General features: G+C 41.8%; 1 protein-coding gene across 3 annotated transcripts in view; it reads right to left on the reverse strand.

Annotated features, from left to right (window-relative positions):
• Positions 1-27,478, reverse strand: part of LOC147120494 (mucin-13-like) — a 170,608-nt gene that overhangs the window by 118,361 nt on the left and 24,769 nt on the right. For all 3 annotated transcript variants that reach the window (XM_085986498.1, XM_085986500.1, XM_085986499.1), the window contains exons 5-13: positions 26,824-26,856; positions 24,182-24,214; positions 20,997-21,029; positions 18,355-18,387; positions 12,529-12,561; positions 9,344-9,376; positions 6,702-6,734; positions 3,518-3,550; positions 876-908 (exon numbers count right to left, since the gene is read on the reverse strand). In XM_085986498.1, the coding sequence (XP_085842624.1) occupies positions 876-908; positions 3,518-3,550; positions 6,702-6,734; positions 9,344-9,376; positions 12,529-12,561; positions 18,355-18,387; positions 20,997-21,029; positions 24,182-24,214; positions 26,824-26,856 (297 nt within the window). The remainder of the gene's footprint in view (positions 1-875; positions 909-3,517; positions 3,551-6,701; positions 6,735-9,343; positions 9,377-12,528; positions 12,562-18,354; positions 18,388-20,996; positions 21,030-24,181; positions 24,215-26,823; positions 26,857-27,478) is intronic.

A 27,478-nucleotide genomic window follows, 5' to 3' on the forward strand; every position in this document is an offset into this window, starting at 1 on the left:
AAAGTCCACACCGGGGGAAATTCTACCCCATTGTGTATTTCCTGTACAATGCAGAGTGAGCTTGCAGAAAACCCCGATTCGCCCTATCTGTGCCATTTCTTGTAACAAATCTGTATAAATTAAAACATTCAGCACAGAAAAAAGGTACCTTTTTGTTATAAAGTGGTTAACTTACTAAAACAGGCAGGAAGTCTTTTGGAGTATTCTGGACAGTAACTGTTATGAAAATTGCCGGAGCTGCATGATTTATATAACAAATAAATGGAATCTTAGGATGGGAATTTCTCTGAGATATTAGCAGCACATTGCTGTAAATTTGGTGGAAAATCCCATTTCCGTGAGTAATGGGTGTTTCCTCCAAACTTTCACCAAAGTTACGGTGGTGGAGAGGGAGAAGCCTTGAGGAAATTCACCTCCCGTGATTCCATTCAATGATTTTACATTACAGCCACAATGAAATGTACAGAACATGCTTACTGTGGGTGCTGTTGCTGCTGTTTTAACTGTGAGAGGTATTCAGCAATGTTAATTTACAAAAATCAATAATTTGTCATTTGGAATCACAAGTCAGAATGCCAAGTTAGGTTAATATCTGAAGACTGGCAATCATTTTGTTCGTTAAAACCCCACAATTTAATCCATTTTAAAATATTTTATTGCTTTTTTCCATTTCATATTACTTTCCTCCTCAGATGAGTAATTATTTAGCAATATTTGGGGTCTTATTTCATGTTTTCAGCAAATGAATTCATACAATCAACACAATCCAATATGCAGTAAAATACTTTCTAAAACAAATTCATCAACCTAATTTTTAATTTTCTGCAGTCCTTTCAGTGCCTGACATTAGTCACAATGAAATGTACAGTACGTACCTGCTGTAGTTGCTGCAGGTGTTATTGTATTTTCTGTAAAAAAGGTATTCAGGAATGTTAATTTACAAAAATCATATGAAGAATATTCAAGATTGGAATGAATTTCTTGCAGAAAAAAGCTTTTGTTCAGACCCTTGTTTCATGAAAGGATTGCATAAGAATATTTGCTTCTTGAAGTTTGCACTCTAATCCGACATTTCTGGACTCTCCCTTCATGCTTTCATATTTTCCTTGTTATGTCATGATGTATCCTTCCAAATGCTGTGATTGATTAGCTAATGACCACTTGTTGTAATGCATTTCATATTCTAAACATCCTTTCCAGGAAAAGAATTGCTTCTACTCTCCCCATACATCCTTGCATTTCTAAGCCTGAGTTGACGTCCATTTTTGTTAACGATTACATAGAATATTTCACTCTGGAACCCTGTCATAAATTTTGGAACACTTCCATTCAATCCCTTTAACCTTCTCCTGTGAATACAGCCATGTTTTGTTTAAATGTTTCATCATTGCTCTATGTTTTCATCCCTGGTATCATCCTAATGATCTGAATTTCATCTTTTCTATGATTTCTATATCCATTCCATAATGAAGTTGACACAATTGCACTCAATATTCACAATGTGGCACAGCTGATGCTTTGAACAATTTGCTATCCTGTCTTTGTTCTTGTATTCAACGACAATTGATATAAACCCCAGCAATCCAGTTGCTCTTGTTATGGCTTTGCCCACCTGCAATCCTGTTTTTAAGGATCTATTATCTGCACCCGCAGATCTCTCTGTTCCTCCAATCAGAATTATTCCATTGATGGTAGATTTCCATTCCCTGGTCTTTTGCACCAAATTGATAAACTGCTTGAGTCAGAAAAGACTTCCTGAGTAAAGCTGTAGTTGTCATAATCCGGTGTTGTACATCAACAATGTAAAAGTTCTTTTTTTGAAAAATTTCTCGCAGTTGCACAAAATAACAACCAAATTCATCAGATTGATTGTGTTTCAATTCACATCAAGTATCTCTTCAAAAGCCTTAGTTATGGACGTATTTTCCCTGGGGTTACCACTGCCTGGCCGGAGTGCCTGCTTGAGACAGGCGGTAGGCCCTTTTAATATGCAAATCGGTGTCCTATGATTTACTGGGGGGTGTCTGCAGTGCACACTCGGCTGAGTATCAAATGCCAGTCCAACCGAAGAGGGGCACAAAGGCAAATGTTTTATCTGAGGCTTGGAGAAGCAGGCGTTCTCCTCTGAGCACCATGAGACCAACCAGATCTTCCCCCACCCCCCCGCCGAGATCAGATCTCCCCCTGACGAACCTACCTTCTTGCAGCCCAGACGCCGCCTGCAATGTCTGATTCATCAGAAACTTGGATCTGGCAGATGGCCACAAGGCGCACGTTTTCACCCGCAGCCCACCGGCTGAATGCTAATGAGGCCCGAGCTCAAATGCCAGTCCAACCGAAGAGGAGCACAAAGGCAAATATTTTTTCTGAGGCTTGGAGAAGCAGAAGTTCTCCTCTGAGCACCATGGGACCAGCCTGGGACTTCCCCCACCCCTCGCCGAGATCAGATCTCCCCCTGACGAACCTACCTTCTTGCAGCCTGGAAGCCGCCTGCGGTGTCTGATTCAGCAGCAACTTGGATCTGGCGGATGGCCACGAGGCGCACATTTTCACCCGCAGCCCACCAGCTGAAAGCTAATGAAGCCCGAGCTCAAAATGGACTCGCTCTCCCGCCAGGATTATCAGGCAGTCGATGGGCCGCACTCCACCAGCTGGCTGCCCAAAGTCCCCATTGTGTATTTTCTGTACAATGCAGACTGAGCTCGCAGAAAACCCCGATTCGCCCTATCTGTGCCATTTCTTGTAACAAATCTGTACAAATTAAACATTCAGCACAGAAAAAAGGTACCTTTTTGTTATAAAGTGGTTAACTTACTAAAACAGGCAGGAAGTCTTTTGGAGTATTCTGGACAGTAACATTTATGAAAATTGCCGGCGCTGCATGATTTATATTGCAAATAAATGTAATCTTAGGGCGGGAATTTCTCTGAGACATTCCCACCACGTTGCCCTAAATTTTGGGGAAAATCCCATTTCTGCGAGTAATGGGTGTTTCCGCCAAACTTTCACCAAAATTACAGTGGCGGAGAAGAGAAGCCTTGAGGAAATTCACCTCCCGTGATTTCACTCAAGGGTTTTACATTACAACCACAATGAAATGTACAGAACATACTTGCTGTGGGTGCTGTCGCTGCTGTTTTAACTGTGAGACGCATTCAGCAATGTTAATTTACAAAAATCAATAATTTGTCATTTGGAATTACAAATCAGAATGCCAAGTTAGGTTGATATCTGAAGACTGACAATCATTTTGTTTGTTAAAACCCAACAATTTAATCCATTTTAAAATATTTTATTGCTTTTTTCCATTTCATATTACTTTCCTTCTCAGATGAGTAAATATTTAGCAATATTTGGGGTCTTATTTCATGTTTTCAGCAAATGAATTAATGCAATCAACACAAACGAATAGGCAGTAAAATACTTTCAAAAACATCAAATTCATCAACCTCATTTTTAATTTTCTGCAGTCCTTTCAGTGCCTGACATTAGTCACAATGAAATGTACAGTACGTACCTGCTGTAGTTGCTGCAGGTGTTGTTCTATTTTCTGTAAAAAATTATTCAAGAATGTTAATTTACAGAATGTTTCTTCTGAGGCTTGGAGAAGCAGGAGTTCTCCTCTGAGCACGAGACCAGCCAGATCTCCCCCCACTCCCCGCCAAGATCAGATCTCCCCCTGACAAACCTAACTTCCTGCAGCCGGGGAGCTGTCTGCGATGTCTGATACAGCGGCAACTTGGATCTGGCGGGTGGCCACGAGGCGCCCATTTCCACCCACAGCCCACCGGCTGAATGCTAATGAGGCCCGAGCTCAAAATTGGCCAGATCTCACGCCAGGATTATCAGGCAGCCGATGGGCCGTACTCCGCCGGCTGGCTACCCAAAATCCGCACCGGGGGAAATTCTACCCCATTGTGTATTTTCTGTACAATGCAGACTGAGATTGCAGAAAACCCCGATTCGCACTATCTGTGACATTTCTTGTAACAAATCTGTACAACTTAAAACATTCATCACAGAAAAAAAGTAACTTTTTGTTATAAAGTGCTTAACTTACTAAAATAGGCAGGAAGTCTTTTGGAGTATTCTGGACAGTAACTGTTATGAAAATTGCCGGCGCTGCATGATTTATTTAGCAAATAAATGGAATCTTATGACGGGAATTTCTCTGAGACATTCCCACCGCGTTGTCCTAAATTTTGGGAAAACCCCATTTCTGTGAGTAATGGTTGTTTCCGCCAAACTATCACCAAACATCCTTGCATTTCTAAGCCTGAGTTGATGTCCCTTTTTATTAATGATTACGTAGAATATTTCAGTTATTTACATTCTGAAACCCTATCATAATTTTTGGAACACTTCCATTCAATCCCTTTAACCTTCTCCTGTGAATACAGCCATGTTTTGTTTAAATGTTCCATCATTGCTCTATGTTTTCATCACTGGTATCATCCTTATGATCTGAATTTCATCTTTTCTATGATTCCTATATCCATTCCATAATGAAGTTGACAAACTTGCACTCAATATTCACAATGTGGCACAGCTGATGTTTTGAACAATTTGCTATCCTGTCTTTGTTCTTGCATTCAAAGACAATTTATATAAACCCCAGCAATCCAGTTGCTCTTGTTATGGCTTTGCCTACCTGCAATCCTGTTTTTAAAGATCTATTATCTGCACCCACAGATCTCTCTGTTCCACCAATCAGAATTATTCCATTGATGGTAGATTTCCATTCCCTGGTCTTTTGCACCAAATTGATAAACTGCTTGAATCAGAAAAGACTTCCTGAGTAAAGCTGTAGTTGTCATAAACCGGTGTTGTACATCAGCAATGTAAAAGTCCTTTCTTTGAAAAATTTCTCGCAGTTGTACCAAATAACAACCAAATTCATCAGTTTGATTGTGTTTCAATTAACATCAAGAATGTCTTCAGATGCCTTAGTTATGGACATATTTTCCCTAGGAGTTACCACTGCCTGGCCGGAGTGCCTGCCTGGGCCAGGTGGTAGGCCCTTTTAATATGCAAATCGGTGTGCTATGATTTACTGGGGGGCGTGTGCGGTGCCCACTCGGTTGAGTGTTAGATGCCAATCCAATTGAAGAGGGGCACAAAGGCAAATGTTTTTTCTGAGGAGAAGCAGGAGTTATCCTCTGAGCACTATGAGACCAACCAGATCTTCCGATTAGGCACTTTACAGCCTTCCAGACTCAATATCGAGTTCAACAATTTCAGATCATAACCTCGGCCCCTATTACATTTTTACTTATTTTTTATCCACACCTTTGTTTTGGCCCTTTCCCCCCTCCCCTTTTTTCTCTCCCATATGGCAGCTGTCTCCCATTCTGCCAGCGCATTTCACACCTAATCTAGAGCCATCTTTTGTCTCCACTAGTCCTAGCACCATCTCGTCTCGTTTTGAATACCTCTTAATGTCTCTTCACTTCTGTTTTGTTCTCTCCCAGCCTGGCCTTCAGTCTTGACAAAGGGTTTGACCCAAAACGTTGACTCTATTTTCTCTCCACGGATGTTGCCTGGCCTGCTGAGTTTTTCCAGCATTTTCTGTTGTTATTTCAGATCTTCCCCCACACCCCGCCGAGATCAGATCTCCCCTCGATGAACCTGCTTTCTTGCAGTCCAGACGCCGTCTGCGATGTCTGATACAGCGGCAACTTTGATCTGGTGGGTGGCCACGAGGCGCACGTTTTCACCCGCAGCCCACCGGGCTGAATGCTAATGAGGCCCGAGCTCAGAATGGACCAGATCTGCCGCCAGGATTATCAGGCAGCTGATGGGCCGCAGTCCGCCGGCTGGCTGCCCAAAGTCCACACCGGGGGAAATTCTACCCCATTGTGTATTTCCTGTACAATGCAGAGTGAGCTTGCAGAAAACCCCGATTCGCCCTATCTGTGCCATTTCTTGTAACAAATCTGTATAAATTAAAACATTCAGCACAGAAAAAAGGTACCTTTTTGTTATAAAGTGGTTAACTTACTAAAACAGGCAGGAAGTCTTTTGGAGTATTCTGGACAGTAACTGTTATGAAAATTGCCGGAGCTGCATGATTTATATAACAAATAAATGGAATCTTAGGATGGGAATTTCTCTGAGATATTAGCAGCACATTGCTGTAAATTTGGTGGAAAATCCCATTTCCGTGAGTAATGGGTGTTTCCTCCAAACTTTCACCAAAGTTACGGTGGTGGAGAGGGAGAAGCCTTGAGGAAATTCACCTCCCGTGATTCCATTCAATGATTTTACATTACAGCCACAATGAAATGTACAGAACATGCTTACTGTGGGTGCTGTTGCTGCTGTTTTAACTGTGAGAGGTATTCAGCAATGTTAATTTACAAAAATCAATAATTTGTCATTTGGAATCACAAATCAGAATGCCAAGTTAGGTTAATATCTGAAGACTGGCAATCATTTTGTTCGTTAAAACCCCACAATTTAATCCATTTTAAAATATTTTATTGCTTTTTTCCATTTCATATTACTTTCCTCCTCAGATGAGTAATTATTTAGCAATATTTGGGGTCTTATTTCATGTTTTCAGCAAATGAATTCATACAATCAACACAATCCAATATGCAGTAAAATACTTTCTAAAACAAATTCATCAACCTAATTTTTAATTTTCTGCAGTCCTTTCAGTGCCTGACATTAGTCACAATGAAATGTACAGTACGTACCTGCTGTAGTTGCTGCAGGTGTTATTGTATTTTCTGTAAAAAAGGTATTCAGGAATGTTAATTTACAAAAATCATATGAAGAATATTCAAGATTGGAATGAATTTCTTGCAGAAAAAAGCTTTTGTTCAGACCCTTGTTTCATGAAAGGATTGCATAAGAATATTTGCTTCTTGAAGTTTGCACTCTAATCCGACATTTCTGGACTCTCCCTTCATGCTTTCATATTTTCCTTGTTATGTCATGATGTATCCTTCCAAATGCTGTGATTGATTAGCTAATGACCACTTGTTGTAATGCATTTCATATTCTAAACATCCTTTCCAGGAAAAGAATTGCTTCTACTCTCCCCATACATCCTTGCATTTCTAAGCCTGAGTTGACGTCCATTTTTGTTAACGATTACATAGAATATTTCACTCTGGAACCCTGTCATAAATTTTGGAACACTTCCATTCAATCCCTTTAACCTTCTCCTGTGAATACAGCCATGTTTTGTTTAAATGTTTCATCATTGCTCTATGTTTTCATCCCTGGTATCATCCTAATGATCTGAATTTCATCTTTTCTATGATTTCTATATCCATTCCATAATGAAGTTGACACAATTGCACTCAATATTCACAATGTGGCACAGCTGATGCTTTGAACAATTTGCTATCCTGTCTTTGTTCTTGTATTCAACGACAATTGATATAAACCCCAGCAATCCAGTTGCTCTTGTTATGGCTTTGCCCACCTGCAATCCTGTTTTTAAGGATCTATTATCTGCACCCGCAGATCTCTCTGTTCCTCCAATCAGAATTATTCCATTGATGGTAGATTTCCATTCCCTGGTCTTTTGCACCAAATTGATAAACTGCTTGAGTCAGAAAAGACTTCCTGAGTAAAGCTGTAGTTGTCATAATCCGGTGTTGTACATCAACAATGTAAAAGTTCTTTCTTTGAAAAATTTCTCGCAGTTGCACAAAATAACAACCAAATTCATCAGATTGATTGTGTTTCAATTCACATCAAGTATCTCTTCAAAAGCCTTAGTTATGGACGTATTTTCCCTGGGGTTACCACTGCCTGGCCGGAGTGCCTGCTTGAGACAGGCGGTAGGCCCTTTTAATATGCAAATCGGTGTCCTATGATTTACTGGGGGGTGTCTGCAGTGCACACTCGGTTGAGTATCAAATGCCAGTCGAACCGAAGAGGGGCACAAAGGCAAATGTTTTATCTGAGGCTTGGAGAAGCAGGCGTTCTCCTCTGAGCACCATGAGACCAGCCAGATCTTCCCCCACCCCCCCGCCGAGATCAGATCTCCCCCTGACGAACCTACCTTCTTGCAGCCCAGACGCCGCCTGCAATGTCTGATTCATCAGAAACTTGGATCTGGCAGATGGCCACAAGGCGCACGTTTTCACCCGCAGCCCACCGGCTGAATGCTAATGAGGCCCGAGCTCAAATGCCAGTCCAACCGAAGAGGAGCACAAAGGCAAATATTTTTTCTGAGGCTTGGAGAAGCAGAAGTTCTCCTCTGAGCACCATGGGACCAGCCTGGGACTTCCCCCACCCCTCGCCGAGATCAGATCTCCCCCTGACGAACCTACCTTCTTGCAGCCTGGAAGCCGCCTGCGGTGTCTGATTCAGCAGCAACTTGGATCTGGCGGATGGCCACGAGGCGCACATTTTCACCCGCAGCCCACCAGCTGAAAGCTAATGAAGCCCGAGCTCAAAATGGACTCGCTCTCCCGCCAGGATTATCAGGCAGTCGATGGGCCGCCCTCCACCAGCTGGCTGCCCAAAGTCCCCATTGTGTATTTTCTGTACAATGCAGACTGAGCTCGCAGAAAACCCCGATTCGCCCTATCTGTGCCATTTCTTGTAACAAATCTGTACAAATTAAACATTCAGCACAGAAAAAAGGTACCTTTTTGTTATAAAGTGGTTAACTTACTAAAACAGGCAGGAGGTCTTTTGGAGTATTCTGGACAGTAACATTTATGAAAATTGCCGGCGCTGCATGATTTACATTGCAAATAAATGTAATCTTAGGGCGGGAATTTCTCTGAGACATTCCCACCACGTTGCCCTAAATTTTGGGGAAAATCCCATTTCTGCGAGTAATGGGTGTTTCCGCCAAACTTTCACCAAAATTACAGTGGCGGAGAAGAGAAGCCTTGAGGTAATTCACCTCCCGTGATTTCACTCAAGGGTTTTACATTACAACCACAATGAAATGTACAGAACATACTTGCTGTGGGTGCTGTCGCTGCTGTTTTAACTGTGAGACGTATTCAGCAATGTTAATTTACAAAAATCAATAATTTGTCATTTGGAATTACAAATCAGAATGCCAAGTTAGGTTGATATCTGAAGACTGACAATCATTTTGTTCGTTAAAACCCAACAATTTAATCCATTTTAAAATATTTTATTGCTTTTTTCCATTTCATATTACTTTCCTTCTCAGATGAGTAAATATTTAGCAATATTTGGGGTCTTATTTCATGTTTTCAGCAAATGAATTAATGCAATCAACACAAACGAATAGGCAGTAAAATACTTTCAAAAACATCAAATTCATCAACCTCATTTTTAATTTTCTGCAGTCCTTTCAGTGCCTGACATTAGTCACAATGAAATGTACAGTACGTACCTGCTGTAGTTGCTGCAGGTGTTGTTGTACTTTCTGTAAAAAATTATTCAAGAATGTTAATTTACAGAATGTTTCTTCTGAGGCTTGGAGAAGCAGGAGTTCTCCTCTGAGCACGAGACCAGCCAGATCTCCCCCCACCCCCCCACCAAGATCAGATCTCCCCCTGACAAACCTAACTTCCTGCAGCCGGGGAGCTGTCTGCGATGTCTGATACAGCGGCAACTTGGATCTGGCGGGTGGCCACGAGGCGCCCATTTCCACCCGCAGCCCACCGGCTGAATGCTAATGAGGCCCGAGCTCAAAATTGGCCAGATCTCACGCCAGGATTATCAGGCAGCCGATGGGCCGTACTCCGCCGGCTGGCTACCCAAAATCCGCACCGGGGGAAATTCTACCCCATTGTGTATTTTCTGTACAATGCAGAGTGAGATTGCAGAAAACCCCGATTCGCACTATCTGTGACATTTCTTGTAACAAATCTGTACAACTTAAAACATTCAGCACAGAAAAAAAGTAACTTTTTGTTATAAAGTGCTTAACTTACTAAAATAGGCAGGAAGTCTTTTGGAGTATTCTGGACAGTAACTGTTATGAAAATTGCCGGCGCTGCATGATTTATTTAGCAAATAAATGGAATCTTATGACGGGAATTTCTCTGAGACATTCCCACCGCGTTGTCCTAAATTTTGGGAAAACCCCATTTCTGTGAGTAATGGTTGTTTCCGCCAAACTATCACCAAACATCCTTGCATTTCTAAGCCTGAGTTGATGTCCCTTTTTATTAATGATTATGTAGAATATTTCAGTTATTTACATTCTGAAACCCTATCATAATTTTTGGAACACTTCCATTCAATCCCTTTAACCTTCTCCTGTGAATACAGCCATGTTTTGTTTAAATGTTCCATCATTGCTCTATGTTTTCATCACTGGTATCATCCTTATGATCTGAATTTCATCTTTTCTATGATTCCTATATCCATTCCATAATGAAGTTGACAAACTTGCACTCAATATTCACAATGTGGCACAGCTGATGTTTTGAACAATTTGCTATCCTGTCTTTGTTCTTGCATTCAAAGACAATTTATATAAACCCCAGCAATCCAGTTGCTCTTGTTATGGCTTTGCCTACCTGCAATCCTGTTTTTAAAGATCTATTATCTGCACCCACAGATCTCTCTGTTCCACCAATCAGAATTATTCCATTGATGGTAGATTTCCATTCCCTGGTCTTTTGCACCAAATTGATAAACTGCTTGAATCAGAAAAGACTTCCTGAGTAAAGCTGTAGTTGTCATAAACCGGTGTTGTACATCAGCAATGTAAAAGTCCTTTCTTTGAAAAATTTCTCGCAGTTGTACCAAATAACAACCAAATTCATCAGTTTGATTGTGTTTCAATTAACATCAAGAATGTCTTCAGATGCCTTAGTTATGGACATATTTTCCCGAGGAGTTACCACTGCCTGGCCGGAGTGCCTGCCTGGGCCAGGTGGTAGGCCCTTTTAATATGCAAATCGGTGTGCTATGATTTACTCGGGGGCGTGTGCGGTGCCCACTCGGTTGAGTGTTAGATGCCAGTCCAATTGAAGAGGGGCACAAAGGCAAATGTTTTTTCTGAGGAGAAGCAGGAGTTATCCTCTGAGCACTATGAGACCAACCAGATCTTCCGATTAGGCACTTTACAGCCTTCCAGACTCAATATCGAGTTCAACAATTTCAGATCATAACCTCGGCCCCTATTACATTTTTACTTATTTTTTATCCACACCTTTGTTTTGGACCTTTCCCCCCTCCCCTTTTTTCTCTCCCACATGGCAGCGGTCTCCCATTCTGCCAGCGCATTTCACACCTAATCTAGAGCCATCTTTTGTCTCCACTAGTCCTAGCACCATCTCGTCTCGTTTTGAATACCTCTTAATGTCTCTTCACTTCTGTTTTGTTCTCTCCCAGCCTGGCCTTCAGTCTTGACAAAGGGTTTGACCCAAAACGTTGACTCTATTTTCTCTCCACGGATGTTGCCTGGCCTGCTGAGTTTTTCCAGCATTTTCTGTTGTTATTTCAGATCTTCCCCCACACCCCGCCGAGATCAGATCTCCCCTCGATGAACCTGCTTTCTTGCAGTCCAGACGCCGTCTGCGATGTCTGATACAGCGGCAACTTTGATCTGGTGGGTGGCCACGAGGCGCACGTTTTCACCCGCAGCCCACCGGGCTGAATGCTAATGAGGCCCGAGCTCAAAATGGACCAGATCTGCCGCCAGGATTATCAGGCAGCTGATGGGCCGCAGTCCGCCGGCTGGCTGCCCAAAGTCCACACCGGGGGAAATTCTACCCCATTGTGTATTTCCTGTACAATGCAGAGTGAGCTTGCAGAAAACCCCGATTCGCCCTATCTGTGCCATTTCTTGTAACAAATCTGTATAAATTAAAACATTCAGCACAGAAAAAAGGTACCTTTTTGTTATAAAGTGGTTAACTTACTAAAACAGGCAGGAAGTCTTTTGGAGTATTCTGGACAGTAACTGTTATGAAAATTGCCGGAGCTGCATGATTTATATAACAAATAAATGGAATCTTAGGATGGGAATTTCTCTGAGATATTAGCAGCACATTGCTGTAAATTTGGTGGAAAATCCCATTTCCGTGAGTAATGGGTGTTTCCTCCAAACTTTCACCAAAGTTACGGTGGTGGAGAGGGAGAAGCCTTGAGGAAATTCACCTCCCGTGATTCCATTCAATGATTTTACATTACAGCCACAATGAAATGTACAGAACATGCTTACTGTGGGTGCTGTTGCTGCTGTTTTAACTGTGAGAGGTATTCAGCAATGTTAATTTACAAAAATCAATAATTTGTCATTTGGAATCACAAGTCAGAATGCCAAGTTAGGTTAATATCTGAAGACTGGCAATCATTTTGTTCATTAAAACCCCACAATTTAATCCATTTTAAAATATTTTATTGCTTTTTTCCATTTCATATTACTTTCCTCCTCAGATGAGTAATTATTTAGCAATATTTGGGGTCTTATTTCATGTTTTCAGCAAATGAATTCATACAATCAACACAATCCAATATGCAGTAAAATACTTTCTAAAACAAATTCATCAACCTAATTTTTAATTTTCTGCAGTCCTTTCAGTGCCTGACATTAGTCACAATGAAATGTACAGTACGTACCTGCTGTAGTTGCTGCAGGTGTTGTTGTATTTTCTGTAAAAAAGGTATTCAGGAATGTTAATTTACAAAAATCATATGAAGAATATTCAAGATTGGAATGAATTTCTTGCAGAAAAAAGCTTTTGTTCAGACCCTTGTTTCATGAAAGGATTGCATAAGAATATTTGCTTCTTGAAGTTTGCACTCTAATCCGACATTTCTGGACTCTCCCTTCATGCTTTCATATTTTTCTTGTTATGTCATGATGTATCCTTCCAAATGCTGTGATTGATTAGCTAATGACCACTTGTTGTAATGCATTTCATATTCTAAACATCCTTTCCAGGAAAAGAATTGCTTCTACTCTCCCCATACATCCTTGCATTTCTAAGCCTGAGTTGACGTCCATTTTTGTTAACGATTACATAGAATATTTCACTCTGGAACCCTGTCATAAATTTTGGAACACTTCCATTCAATCCCTTTAACCTTCTCCTGTGAATACAGCCATGTTTTGTTTAAATGTTTCATCATTGCTCTATGTTTTCATCCCTGGTATCATCCTAATGATCTGAATTTCATCTTTTCTATGATTTCTATATCCATTCCATAATGAAGTTGACACAATTGCACTCAATATTCACAATGTGGCACAGCTGATGCTTTGAACAATTTGCTATCCTGTCTTTGTTCTTGTATTCAACGACAATTGATATAAACCCCAGCAATCCAGTTGCTCTTGTTATGGCTTTGCCCACCTGCAATCCTGTTTTTAAGGATCTATTATCTGCACCCGCAGATCTCTCTGTTCCTCCAATCAGAATTATTCCATTGATGGTAGATTTCCATTCCCTGGTCTTTTGCACCAAATTGATAAACTGCTTGAGTCAGAAAAGACTTCCTGAGTAAAGCTGTAGTTGTCATAATCCGGTGTTGTACATCAACAATGTAAAAGTTCTTTCTTTGAAAAATTTCTCGCAGTTGCACAAAATAACAACCAAATTCATCAGATTGATTGTGTTTCAATTCACATCAAGTATCTCTTCAAAAGCCTTAGTTATGGACGTATTTTCCCTGGGGTTACCACTGCCTGGCCGGAGTGCCTGCTTGAGACAGGCGGTAGGCCCTTTTAATATGCAAATCGGTGTCCTATGATTTACTGGGGGGTGTCTGCAGTGCACACTCGGTTGAGTATCAAATGCCAGTCCAACCGAAGAGGGGCACAAAGGCAAATGTTTTATCTGAGGCTTGGAGAAGCAGGCGTTCTCCTCTGAGCACCATGAGACCAGCCAGATCTTCCCCCACCCCCCCGCCGAGATCAGATCTCCCCCTGACGAACCTACCTTCTTGCAGCCCAGACGCCGCCTGCAATGTCTGATTCATCAGAAACTTGGATCTGGCAGATGGCCACAAGGCGCACGTTTTCACCCGCAGCCCACCGGCTGAATGCTAATGAGGCCCGAGCTCAAATGCCAGTCCAACCGAAGAGGAGCACAAAGGCAAATATTTTTTCTGAGGCTTGGAGAAGCAGAAGTTCTCCTCTGAGCACCATGGGACCAGCCTGGGACTTCCCCCACCCCTCGCCGAGATCAGATCTCCCCCTGACGAACCTACCTTCTTGCAGCCTGGAAGCCGCCTGCGGTGTCTGATTCAGCAGCAACTTGGATCTGGCGGATGGCCACGAGGCGCACATTTTCACCCTCAGCCCACCAGCTGAAAGCTAATGAAGCCCGAGCTCAAAATGGACTCGCTCTCCCGCCAGGATTATCAGGCAGTCGATGGGCCGCACTCCACCAGCTGGCTGCCCAAAGTCCCCATTGTGTATTTTCTGTACAATGCAGACTGAGCTCGCAGAAAACCCCGATTCGCCCTATCTGTGCCATTTCTTGTAACAAATCTGTACAAATTAAACATTCAGCACAGAAAAAAGGTACCTTTTTGTTATAAAGTGGTTAACTTACTAAAACAGGTAGGAGGTCTTTTGGAGTATTCTGGACAGTAACATTTATGAAAATTGCCGGCGCTGCATGATTTATATTGCAAATAAATGTAATCTTAGGGCGGGAATTTCTCTCAGACATTCCCACCGCGTTGCCCTAAATTTTGGGGAAAATCCCATTTCTGCGAGTAATGGGTGTTTCCGCCAAACTTTCACCAAAATTACAGTGGCGGAGAAGAGAAGCCTTGAGGAAATTCACCTCCCGTGATTTCACTCAAGGGTTTTACATTACAACCACAATGAAATGTACAGAACATACTTGCTGTGGGTGCTGTCGCTGCTGTTTTAACTGTGAGACGTATTCAGCAATGTTAATTTACAAAAATCAATAATTTGTCATTTGGAATTACAAATCAGAATGCCAAGTTAGGTTGATATCTGAAGACTGACAATCATTTTGTTCGTTAAAACCCAACAATTTAATCCATTTTAAAATATTTTATTGCTTTTTTCCATTTCATATTACTTTCCTTCTCAGATGAGTAAATATTTAGCAATATTTGGGGTCTTATTTCATGTTTTCAGCAAATGAATTAATGCAATCAACACAAACGAATAGGCAGTAAAATACTTTCAAAAACATCAAATTCATCAACCTCATTTTTAATTTTCTGCAGTCCTTTCAGTGCCTGACATTAGTCACAATGAAATGTACAGTACGTACCTGCTGTAGTTGCTGCAGGTGTTGTTGTACTTTCTGTAAAAAATTATTCAAGAATGTTAATTTACAGAATGTTTCTTCTGAGGCTTGGAGAAGCAGGAGTTCTCCTCTGAGCACGAGACCAGCCAGATCTCCCCCCACCCCCCGCCAAGATCAGATCTCCCCCTGACAAACCTAACTTCCTGCAGCCGGGGAGCTGTCTGCGATGTCTGATACAGCGGCAACTTGGATTTGGCGGGTGGCCACGAGGCGCCCATTTCCACCCGCAGCCCACCGGCTGAATGCTAATGAGGCCCGAGCTCAAAATTGGCCAGATCTCACGCCAGGATTATCAGGCAGCCGATGGGCCGTACTCCGCCGGCTGGCTACCCAAAATCCGCACCGGGGGAAATTCTACCCCATTGTGTATTTTCTGTACAATGCAGAGTGAGATTGCAGAAAACCCCGATTCGCACTATCTGTGACATTTCTTGTAACAAATCTGTACAACTTAAAACATTCAGCACAGAAAAAAAGTAACTTTTTGTTATAAAGTGCTTAACTTACTAAAATAGGCAGGAAGTCTTTTGGAGTATTCTGGACAGTAACTGTTATGAAAATTGCCGGCGCTGCATGATTTATTTAGCAAATAAATGGAATCTTATGACGGGAATTTCTCTGAGACATTCCCACCGCGTTGTCCTAAATTTTGGGAAAACCCCATTTCTGTGAGTAATGGTTGTTTCCGCCAAACTATCACCAAACATCCTTGCATTTCTAAGCCTGAGTTGATGTCCCTTTTTATTAATGATTACGTAGAATATTTCAGTTATTTACATTCTGAAACCCTATCATAATTTTTGGAACACTTCCATTCAATCCCTTTAACCTTCTCCTGTGAATACAGCCATGTTTTGTTTAAATGTTCCATCATTGCTCTATGTTTTCATCACTGGTATCATCCTTATGATCTGAATTTCATCTTTTCTATGATTCCTATATCCATTCCATAATGAAGTTGACAAACTTGCACTCAATATTCACAATGTGGCACAGCTGATGTTTTGAACAATTTGCTATCCTGTCTTTGTTCTTGCATTCAAAGACAATTTATATAAACCCCAGCAATCCAGTTGCTCTTGTTATGGCTTTGCCTACCTGCAATCCTGTTTTTAAAGATCTATTATCTGCACCCACAGATCTCTCTGTTCCACCAATCAGAATTATTCCATTGATGGTAGATTTCCATTCCCTGGTCTTTTGCACCAAATTGATAAACTGCTTGAATCAGAAAAGACTTCCTGAGTAAAGCTGTAGTTGTCATAAACCGGTGTTGTACATCAGCAATGTAAAAGTCCTTTCTTTGAAAAATTTCTCGCAGTTGTACCAAATAACAACCAAATTCATCAGTTTGATTGTGTTTCAATTAACATCAAGAATGTCTTCAGATGCCTTAGTTATGGACATATTTTCCCTAGGAGTTACCACTGCCTGGCCGGAGTGCCTGCCTGGGCCAGGTGGTAGGCCCTTTTAATATGCAAATCGGTGTGCTATGATTTACTGGGGGGCGTGTGCGGTGCCCACTCGGTTGAGTGTTAGATGCCAGTCCAATTGAAGAGGGGCACAAAGGCAAATGTTTTTTCTGAGGAGAAGCAGGAGTTATCCTCTGAGCACTATGAGACCAACCAGATCTTCCGATTAGGCACTTTACAGCCTTCCAGACTCAATATCGAGTTCAACAATTTCAGATCATAACCTCGGCCCCTATTACATTTTTACTTATTTTTTATCCACACCTTTGTTTTGGCCCTTTCCCCCCTCCCCTTTTTTCTCTCCCATATGGCAGCTGTCTCCCATTCTGCCAGCGCATTTCACACCTAATCTAGAGCCATCTTTTGTCTCCACTAGTCCTAGCACCATCTCGTCTCGTTTTGAATACCTCTTAATGTCTCTTCACTTCTGTTTTGTTCTCTCCCAGCCTGGCCTTCAGTCTTGACAAAGGGTTTGACCCAAAACGTTGACTCTATTTTCTCTCCACGGATGTTGCCTGGCCTGCTGAGTTTTTCCAGCATTTTCTGTTGTTATTTCAGATCTTCCCCCACACCCCGCCGAGATCAGATCTCCCCTCGATGAACCTGCTTTCTTGCAGTCCAGACGCCGTCTGCGATGTCTGATACAGCGGCAACTTTGATCTGGTGGGTGGCCACGAGGCGCACGTTTTCACCCGCAGCCCACCGGGCTGAATGCTAATGAGGCCCGAGCTCAGAATGGACCAGATCTGCCGCCAGGATTATCAGGCAGCTGATGGGCCGCAGTCCGCCGGCTGGCTGCCCAAAGTCCACACCGGGGGAAATTCTACCCCATTGTGTATTTCCTGTACAATGCAGAGTGAGCTTGCAGAAAACCCCGATTCGCCCTATCTGTGCCATTTCTTGTAACAAATCTGTATAAATTAAAACATTCAGCACAGAAAAAAGGTACCTTTTTGTTATAAAGTGGTTAACTTACTAAAACAGGCAGGAAGTCTTTTGGAGTATTCTGGACAGTAACTGTTATGAAAATTGCCGGAGCTGCATGATTTATATAACAAATAAATGGAATCTTAGGATGGGAATTTCTCTGAGATATTAGCAGCACATTGCTGTAAATTTGGTGGAAAATCCCATTTCCGTGAGTAATGGGTGTTTCCTCCAAACTTTCACCAAAGTTACGGTGGTGGAGAGGGAGAAGCCTTGAGGAAATTCACCTCCCGTGATTCCATTCAATGATTTTACATTACAGCCACAATGAAATGTACAGAACATGCTTACTGTGGGTGCTGTTGCTGCTGTTTTAACTGTGAGAGGTATTCAGCAATGTTAATTTACAAAAATCAATAATTTGTCATTTGGAATCACAAATCAGAATGCCAAGTTAGGTTAATATCTGAAGACTGGCAATCATTTTGTTCGTTAAAACCCCACAATTTAATCCATTTTAAAATATTTTATTGCTTTTTTCCATTTCATATTACTTTCCTCCTCAGATGAGTAATTATTTAGCAATATTTGGGGTCTTATTTCATGTTTTCAGCAAATGAATTCATACAATCAACACAATCCAATATGCAGTAAAATACTTTCTAAAACAAATTCATCAACCTAATTTTTAATTTTCTGCAGTCCTTTCAGTGCCTGACATTAGTCACAATGAAATGTACAGTACGTACCTGCTGTAGTTGCTGCAGGTGTTGTTGTATTTTCTGTAAAAAAGGTATTCAGGAATGTTAATTTACAAAAATCATATGAAGAATATTCAAGATTGGAATGAATTTCTTGCAGAAAAAAGCTTTTGTTCAGACCCTTGTTTCATGAAAGGATTGCATAAGAATATTTGCTTCTTGAAGTTTGCACTCTAATCCGACATTTCTGGACTCTCCCTTCATGCTTTCATATTTTCCTTGTTATGTCATGATGTATCCTTCCAAATGCTGTGATTGATTAGCTAATGACCACTTGTTGTAATGCATTTCATATTCTAAACATCCTTTCCAGGAAAAGAATTGCTTCTACTCTCCCCATACATCCTTGCATTTCTAAGCCTGAGTTGACGTCCATTTTTGTTAACGATTACATAGAATATTTCACTCTGGAACCCTGTCATAAATTTTGGAACACTTCCATTCAATCCCTTTAACCTTCTCCTGTGAATACAGCCATGTTTTGTTTAAATGTTTCATCATTGCTCTATGTTTTCATCCCTGGTATCATCCTAATGATCTGAATTTCATCTTTTCTATGATTTCTATATCCATTCCATAATGAAGTTGACACAATTGCACTCAATATTCACAATGTGGCACAGCTGATGCTTTGAACAATTTGCTATCCTGTCTTTGTTCTTGTATTCAACGACAATTGATATAAACCCCAGCAATCCAGTTGCTCTTGTTATGGCTTTGCCCACCTGCAATCCTGTTTTTAAGGATCTATTATCTGCACCCGCAGATCTCTCTGTTCCTCCAATCAGAATTATTCCATTGATGGTAGATTTCCATTCCCTGGTCTTTTGCACCAAATTGATAAACTGCTTGAGTCAGAAAAGACTTCCTGAGTAAAGCTGTAGTTGTCATAATCCGGTGTTGTACATCAACAATGTAAAAGTTCTTTTTTTGAAAAATTTCTCGCAGTTGCACAAAATAACAACCAAATTCATCAGATTGATTGTGTTTCAATTCACATCAAGTATCTCTTCAAAAGCCTTAGTTATGGACGTATTTTCCCTGGGGTTACCACTGCCTGGCCGGAGTGCCTGCTTGAGACAGGCGGTAGGCCCTTTTAATATGCAAATCGGTGTCCTATGATTTACTGGGGGGTGTCTGCAGTGCACACTCGGCTGAGTATCAAATGCCAGTCCAACCGAAGAGGGGCACAAAGGCAAATGTTTTATCTGAGGCTTGGAGAAGCAGGTATTCTCCTCTGAGCACCATGAGACCAACCAGATCTTCCCCCACCCCCCCGCCGAGATCAGATCTCCCCCTGACGAACCTACCTTCTTGCAGCCCAGACGCCGCCTGCAATGTCTGATTCATCAGAAACTTGGATCTGGCAGATGGCCACAAGGCGCACGTTTTCACCCGCAGCCCACCGGCTGAATGCTAATGAGGCCCGAGCTCAAATGCCAGTCCAACCGAAGAGGAGCACAAAGGCAAATATTTTTTCTGAGGCTTGGAGAAGCAGAAGTTCTCCTCTGAGCACCATGGGACCAGCCTGGGACTTCCCCCACCCCTCGCCGAGATCAGATCTCCCCCTGACGAACCTACCTTCTTGCAGCCTGGAAGCCGCCTGCGGTGTCTGATTCAGCAGCAACTTGGATCTGGCGGATGGCCACGAGGCGCACATTTTCACCCGCAGCCCACCAGCTGAAAGCTAATGAAGCCCGAGCTCAAAATGGACTCGCTCTCCCGCCAGGATTATCAGGCAGTCGATGGGCCGCACTCCACCAGCTGGCTGCCCAAAGTCCCCATTGTGTATTTTCTGTACAATGCAGACTGAGCTCGCAGAAAACCCCGATTCGCCCTATCTGTGCCATTTCTTGTAACAAATCTGTACAAATTAAACATTCAGCACAGAAAAAAGGTACCTTTTTGTTATAAAGTGGTTAACTTACTAAAACAGGCAGGAGGTCTTTTGGAGTATTCTGGACAGTAACATTTATGAAAATTGCCGGCGCTGCATGATTTATATTGCAAATAAATGTAATCTTAGGGCGGGAATTTCTCTGAGACATTCCCACCACGTTGCCCTAAATTTTGGGGAAAATCCCATTTCTGCGAGTAATGGGTGTTTCCGCCAAACTTTCACCAAAATTACAGTGGCGGAGAAGAGAAGCCTTGAGGAAATTCACCTCCCGTGATTTCACTCAAGGGTTTTACATTATAACCACAATGAAATGTACAGAACATACTTGCTGTGGGTGCTGTCGCTGCTGTTTTAACTGTGAGACGTATTCAGCAATGTTAATTTACAAAAATCAATAATTTGTCATTTGGAATTACAAATCAGAATGCCAAGTTAGGTTGATATCTGAAGACTGACAATCATTTTGTTCGTTAAAACCCAACAATTTAATCCATTTTAAAATATTTTATTGCTTTTTTCCATTTCATATTACTTTCCTTCTCAGATGAGTAAATATTTAGCAATATTTGGGGTCTTATTTCATGTTTTCAGCAAATGAATTAATGCAATCAACACAAACGAATAGGCAGTAAAATACTTTCAAAAACATCAAATTCATCAACCTCATTTTTAATTTTCTGCAGTCCTTTCAGTGCCTGACATTAGTCACAATGAAATGTACAGTACGTACCTGCTGTAGTTGCTGCAGGTGTTGTTGTACTTTCTGTAAAAAATTATTCAAGAATGTTAATTTACAGAATGTTTCTTCTGAGGCTTGGAGAAGCAGGAGTTCTCCTCTGAGCACGAGACCAGCCAGATCTCCCCCCACCCCCCCACCAAGATCAGATCTCCCCCTGACAAACCTAACTTCCTGCAGCCGGGGAGCTGTCTGCGATGTCTGATACAGCGGCAACTTGGATCTGGCGGGTGGCCACGAGGCGCCCATTTCCACCCGCAGCCCACCGGCTGAATGCTAATGAGGCCCGAGCTCAAAATTGGCCAGATCTCACGCCAGGATTATCAGGCAGCCGATGGGCCGTACTCCGCCGGCTGGCTACCCAAAATCCGCACCGGGGGAAATTCTACCCCATTGTGTATTTTCTGTACAATGCAGACTGAGATTGCAGAAAACCCCGATTCGCACTATCTGTGACATTTCTTGTAACAAATCTGTACAACTTAAAACATTCAGCACAGAAAAAAAGTAACTTTTTGTTATAAAGTGCTTAACTTACTAAAATAGGCAGGAAGTCTTTTGGAGTATTCTGGACAGTAACTGTTATGAAAATTGCCGGCGCTGCATGATTTATTTAGCAAATAAATGGAATCTTATGACGGGAATTTCTCTGAGACATTCCCACCGCGTTGTCCTAAATTTTGGGAAAACCCCATTTCTGTGAGTAATGGTTGTTTCCGCCAAACTATCACCAAACATCCTTGCATTTCTAAGCCTGAGTTGATGTCCCTTTTTATTAATGATTATGTAGAATATTTCAGTTATTTACATTCTGAAACCCTATCATAATTTTTGGAACACTTCCATTCAATCCCTTTAACCTTCTCCTGTGAATACAGCCATGTTTTGTTTAAATGTTCCATCATTGCTCTATGTTTTCATCACTGGTATCATCCTTATGATCTGAATTTCATCTTTTCTATGATTCCTATATCCATTCCATAATGAAGTTGACAAACTTGCACTCAATATTCACAATGTGGCACAGCTGATGTTTTGAACAATTTGCTATCCTGTCTTTGTTCTTGCATTCAAAGACAATTTATATAAACCCCAGCAATCCAGTTGCTCTTGTTATGGCTTTGCCTACCTGCAATCCTGTTTTTAAAGATCTATTATCTGCACCCACAGATCTCTCTGTTCCACCAATCAGAATTATTCCATTGATGGTAGATTTCCATTCCCTGGTCTTTTGCACCAAATTGATAAACTGCTTGAATCAGAAAAGACTTCCTGAGTAAAGCTGTAGTTGTCATAAACCGGTGTTGTACATCAGCAATGTAAAAGTCCTTTCTTTGAAAAATTTCTCGCAGTTGTACCAAATAACAACCAAATTCATCAGTTTGATTGTGTTTCAATTAACATCAAGAATGTCTTCAGATGCCTTAGTTATGGACATATTTTCCCTAGGAGTTACCACTGCCTGGCCGGAGTGCCTGCCTGGGCCAGGTGGTAGGCCCTTTTAATATGCAAATCGGTGTGCTATGATTTACTCGGGGGCGTGTGCGGTGCCCACTCGGTTGAGTGTTAGATGCCAGTCCAATTGAAGAGGGGCACAAAGGCAAATGTTTTTTCTGAGGAGAAGCAGGAGTTATCCTCTGAGCACTATGAGACCAACCAGATCTTCCGATTAGGCACTTTACAGCCTTCCAGACTCAATATCGAGTTCAACAATTTCAGATCATAACCTCGGCCCCTATTACATTTTTACTTATTTTTTATCCACACCTTTGTTTTGGACCTTTCCCCCCTCCCCTTTTTTCTCTCCCACATGGCAGCGGTCTCCCATTCTGCCAGCGCATTTCACACCTAATCTAGAGCCATCTTTTGTCTCCACTAGTCCTAGCACCATCTCGTCTCGTTTTGAATACCTCTTAATGTCTCTTCACTTCTGTTTTGTTCTCTCCCAGCCTGGCCTTCAGTCTTGACAAAGGGTTTGACCCAAAACGTTGACTCTATTTTCTCTCCACGGATGTTGCCTGGCCTGCTGAGTTTTTCCAGCATTTTCTGTTGTTATTTCAGATCTTCCCCCACACCCCGCCGAGATCAGATCTCCCCTCGATGAACCTGCTTTCTTGCAGTCCAGACGCCGTCTGCGATGTCTGATACAGCGGCAACTTTGATCTGGTGGGTGGCCACGAGGCGCACGTTTTCACCCGCAGCCCACCGGGCTGAATGCTAATGAGGCCCGAGCTCAAAATGGACCAGATCTGCCGCCAGGATTATCAGGCAGCTGATGGGCCGCAGTCCGCCGGCTGGCTGCCCAAAGTCCACACCGGGGGAAATTCTACCCCATTGTGTATTTCCTGTACAATGCAGAGTGAGCTTGCAGAAAACCCCGATTCGCCCTATCTGTGCCATTTCTTGTAACAAATCTGTATAAATTAAAACATTCAGCACAGAAAAAAGGTACCTTTTTGTTATAAAGTGGTTAACTTACTAAAACAGGCAGGAAGTCTTTTGGAGTATTCTGGACAGTAACTGTTATGAAAATTGCCGGAGCTGCATGATTTATATAACAAATAAATGGAATCTTAGGATGGGAATTTCTCTGAGATATTAGCAGCACATTGCTGTAAATTTGGTGGAAAATCCCATTTCCGTGAGTAATGGGTGTTTCCTCCAAACTTTCACCAAAGTTACGGTGGTGGAGAGGGAGAAGCCTTGAGGAAATTCACCTCCCGTGATTCCATTCAATGATTTTACATTACAGCCACAATGAAATGTACAGAACATGCTTACTGTGGGTGCTGTTGCTGCTGTTTTAACTGTGAGAGGTATTCAGCAATGTTAATTTACAAAAATCAATAATTTGTCATTTGGAATCACAAGTCAGAATGCCAAGTTAGGTTAATATCTGAAGACTGGCAATCATTTTGTTCGTTAAAACCCCACAATTTAATCCATTTTAAAATATTTTATTGCTTTTTTCCATTTCATATTACTTTCCTCCTCAGATGAGTAATTATTTAGCAATATTTGGGGTCTTATTTCATGTTTTCAGCAAATGAATTCATACAATCAACACAATCCAATATGCAGTAAAATACTTTCTAAAACAAATTCATCAACCTAATTTTTAATTTTCTGCAGTCCTTTCAGTGCCTGACATTAGTCACAATGAAATGTACAGTACGTACCTGCTGTAGTTGCTGCAGGTGTTATTGTATTTTCTGTAAAAAAGGTATTCAGGAATGTTAATTTACAAAAATCATATGAAGAATATTCAAGATTGGAATGAATTTCTTGCAGAAAAAAGCTTTTGTTCAGACCCTTGTTTCATGAAAGGATTGCATAAGAATATTTGCTTCTTGAAGTTTGCACTCTAATCCGACATTTCTGGACTCTCCCTTCATGCTTTCATATTTTCCTTGTTATGTCATGATGTATCCTTCCAAATGCTGTGATTGATTAGCTAATGACCACTTGTTGTAATGCATTTCATATTCTAAACATCCTTTCCAGGAAAAGAATTGCTTCTACTCTCCCCATACATCCTTGCATTTCTAAGCCTGAGTTGACGTCCATTTTTGTTAACGATTACATAGAATATTTCACTCTGGAACCCTGTCATAAATTTTGGAACACTTCCATTCAATCCCTTTAACCTTCTCCTGTGAATACAGCCATGTTTTGTTTAAATGTTTCATCATTGCTCTATGTTTTCATCCCTGGTATCATCCTAATGATCTGAATTTCATCTTTTCTATGATTTCTATATCCATTCCATAATGAAGTTGACACAATTGCACTCAATATTCACAATGTGGCACAGCTGATGCTTTGAACAATTTGCTATCCTGTCTTTGTTCTTGTATTCAACGACAATTGATATAAACCCCAGCAATCCAGTTGCTCTTGTTATGGCTTTGCCCACCTGCAATCCTGTTTTTAAGGATCTATTATCTGCACCCGCAGATCTCTCTGTTCCTCCAATCAGAATTATTCCATTGATGGTAGATGTCCATTCCCTGGTCTTTTGCACCAAATTGATAAACTGCTTGAGTCAGAAAAGACTTCCTGAGTAAAGCTGTAGTTGTCATAATCCGGTGTTGTACATCAACAATGTAAAAGTTCTTTCTTTGAAAAATTTCTCGCAGTTGCACAAAATAACAACCAAATTCATCAGATTGATTGTGTTTCAATTCACATCAAGTATCTCTTCAAAAGCCTTAGTTATGGACGTATTTTCCCTGGGGTTACCACTGCCTGGCCGGAGTGCCTGCTTGAGACAGGCGGTAGGCCCTTTTAATATGCAAATCGGTGTCCTATGATTTACTGGGGGGTGTCTGCAGTGCACACTCGGTTGAGTATCAAATGCCAGTCCAACCGAAGAGGGGCACAAAGGCAAATGTTTTATCTGAGGCTTGGAGAAGCAGGCGTTCTCCTCTGAGCACCATGAGACCAGCCAGATCTTCCCCCACCCCCCCGCCGAGATCAGATCTCCCCCTGACGAACCTACCTTCTTGCAGCCCAGACGCCGCCTGCAATGTCTGATTCATCAGAAACTTGGATCTGGCAGATGGCCACAAGGCGCACGTTTTCACCCGCAGCCCACCGGCTGAATGCTAATGAGGCCCGAGCTCAAATGCCAGTCCAACCGAAGAGGAGCACAAAGGCAAATATTTTTTCTGAGGCTTGGAGAAGCAGAAGTTCTCCTCTGAGCACCATGGGACCAGCCTGGGACTTCCCCCACCCCTCGCCGAGATCAGATCTCCCCCTGACGAACCTACCTTCTTGCAGCCTGGAAGCCGCCTGCGGTGTCTGATTCAGCAGCAACTTGGATCTGGCGGATGGCCACGAGGCGCACATTTTCACCCTCAGCCCACCAGCTGAAAGCTAATGAAGCCCGAGCTCAAAATGGACTCGCTCTCCCGCCAGGATTATCAGGCAGTCGATGGGCCGCACTCCACCAGCTGGCTGCCCAAAGTCCCCATTGTGTATTTTCTGTACAATGCAGACTGAGCTCGCAGAAAACCCCGATTCGCCCTATCTGTGCCATTTCTTGTAACAAATCTGTACAAATTAAACATTCAGCACAGAAAAAAGGTACCTTTTTGTTATAAAGTGGTTAACTTACTAAAACAGGTAGGAGGTCTTTTGGAGTATTCTGGACAGTAACATTTATGAAAATTGCCGGCGCTGCATGATTTATATTGCAAATAAATGTAATCTTAGGGCGGGAATTTCTCTCAGACATTCCCACCGCGTTGCCCTAAATTTTGGGGAAAATCCCATTTCTGCGAGTAATGGGTGTTTCCGCCAAACTTTCACCAAAATTACAGTGGCGGAGAAGAGAAGCCTTGAGGAAATTCACCTCCCGTGATTTCACTCAAGGGTTTTACATTACAACCACAATGAAATGTACAGAACATACTTGCTGTGGGTGCTGTCGCTGCTGTTTTAACTGTGAGACGTATTCAGCAATGTTAATTTACAAAAATCAATAATTTGTCATTTGGAATTACAAATCAGAATGCCAAGTTAGGTTGATATCTGAAGACTGACAATCATTTTGTTCGTTAAAACCCAACAATTTAATCCATTTTAAAATATTTTATTGCTTTTTTCCATTTCATATTACTTTCCTTCTCAGATGAGTAAATATTTAGCAATATTTGGGGTCTTATTTCATGTTTTCAGCAAATGAATTAATGCAATCAACACAAACGAATAGGCAGTAAAATACTTTCAAAAACATCAAATTCATCAACCTCATTTTTAATTTTCTGCAGTCCTTTCAGTGCCTGACATTAGTCACAATGAAATGTACAGTACGTACCTGCTGTAGTTGCTGCAGGTGTTGTTGTACTTTCTGTAAAAAATTATTCAAGAATGTTAATTTACAGAATGTTTCTTCTGAGGCTTGGAGAAGCAGGAGTTCTCCTCTGAGCACGAGACCAGCCAGATCTCCCCCCACCCCCCGCCAAGATCAGATCTCCCCCTGACAAACCTAACTTCCTGCAGCCGGGGAGCTGTCTGCGATGTCTGATACAGCGGCAACTTGGATTTGGCGGGTGGCCACGAGGCGCCCATTTCCACCCGCAGCCCACCGGCTGAATGCTAATGAGGCCCGAGCTCAAAATTGGCCAGATCTCACGCCAGGATTATCAGGCAGCCGATGGGCCGTACTCCGCCGGCTGGCTACCCAAAATCCGCACCGGGGGAAATTCTACCCCATTGTGTATTTTCTGTACAATGCAGAGTGAGATTGCAGAAAACCCCGATTCGCACTATCTGTGACATTTCTTGTAACAAATCTGTACAACTTAAAACATTCAGCACAGAAAAAAAGTAACTTTTTGTTATAAAGTGCTTAACTTACTAAAATAGGCAGGAAGTCTTTTGGAGTATTCTGGACAGTAACTGTTATGAAAATTGCCGGCGCTGCATGATTTATTTAGCAAATAAATGGAATCTTATGACGGGAATTTCTC

The sequence above is a fragment of the Somniosus microcephalus genome, chromosome 4 (assembly GCF_052327205.1).
Source record: "Somniosus microcephalus isolate GS21.2 chromosome 4, FLI_Smic_1.0, whole genome shotgun sequence".
Lineage (NCBI taxonomy): Eukaryota > Metazoa > Chordata > Chondrichthyes > Squaliformes > Somniosidae > Somniosus > Somniosus microcephalus.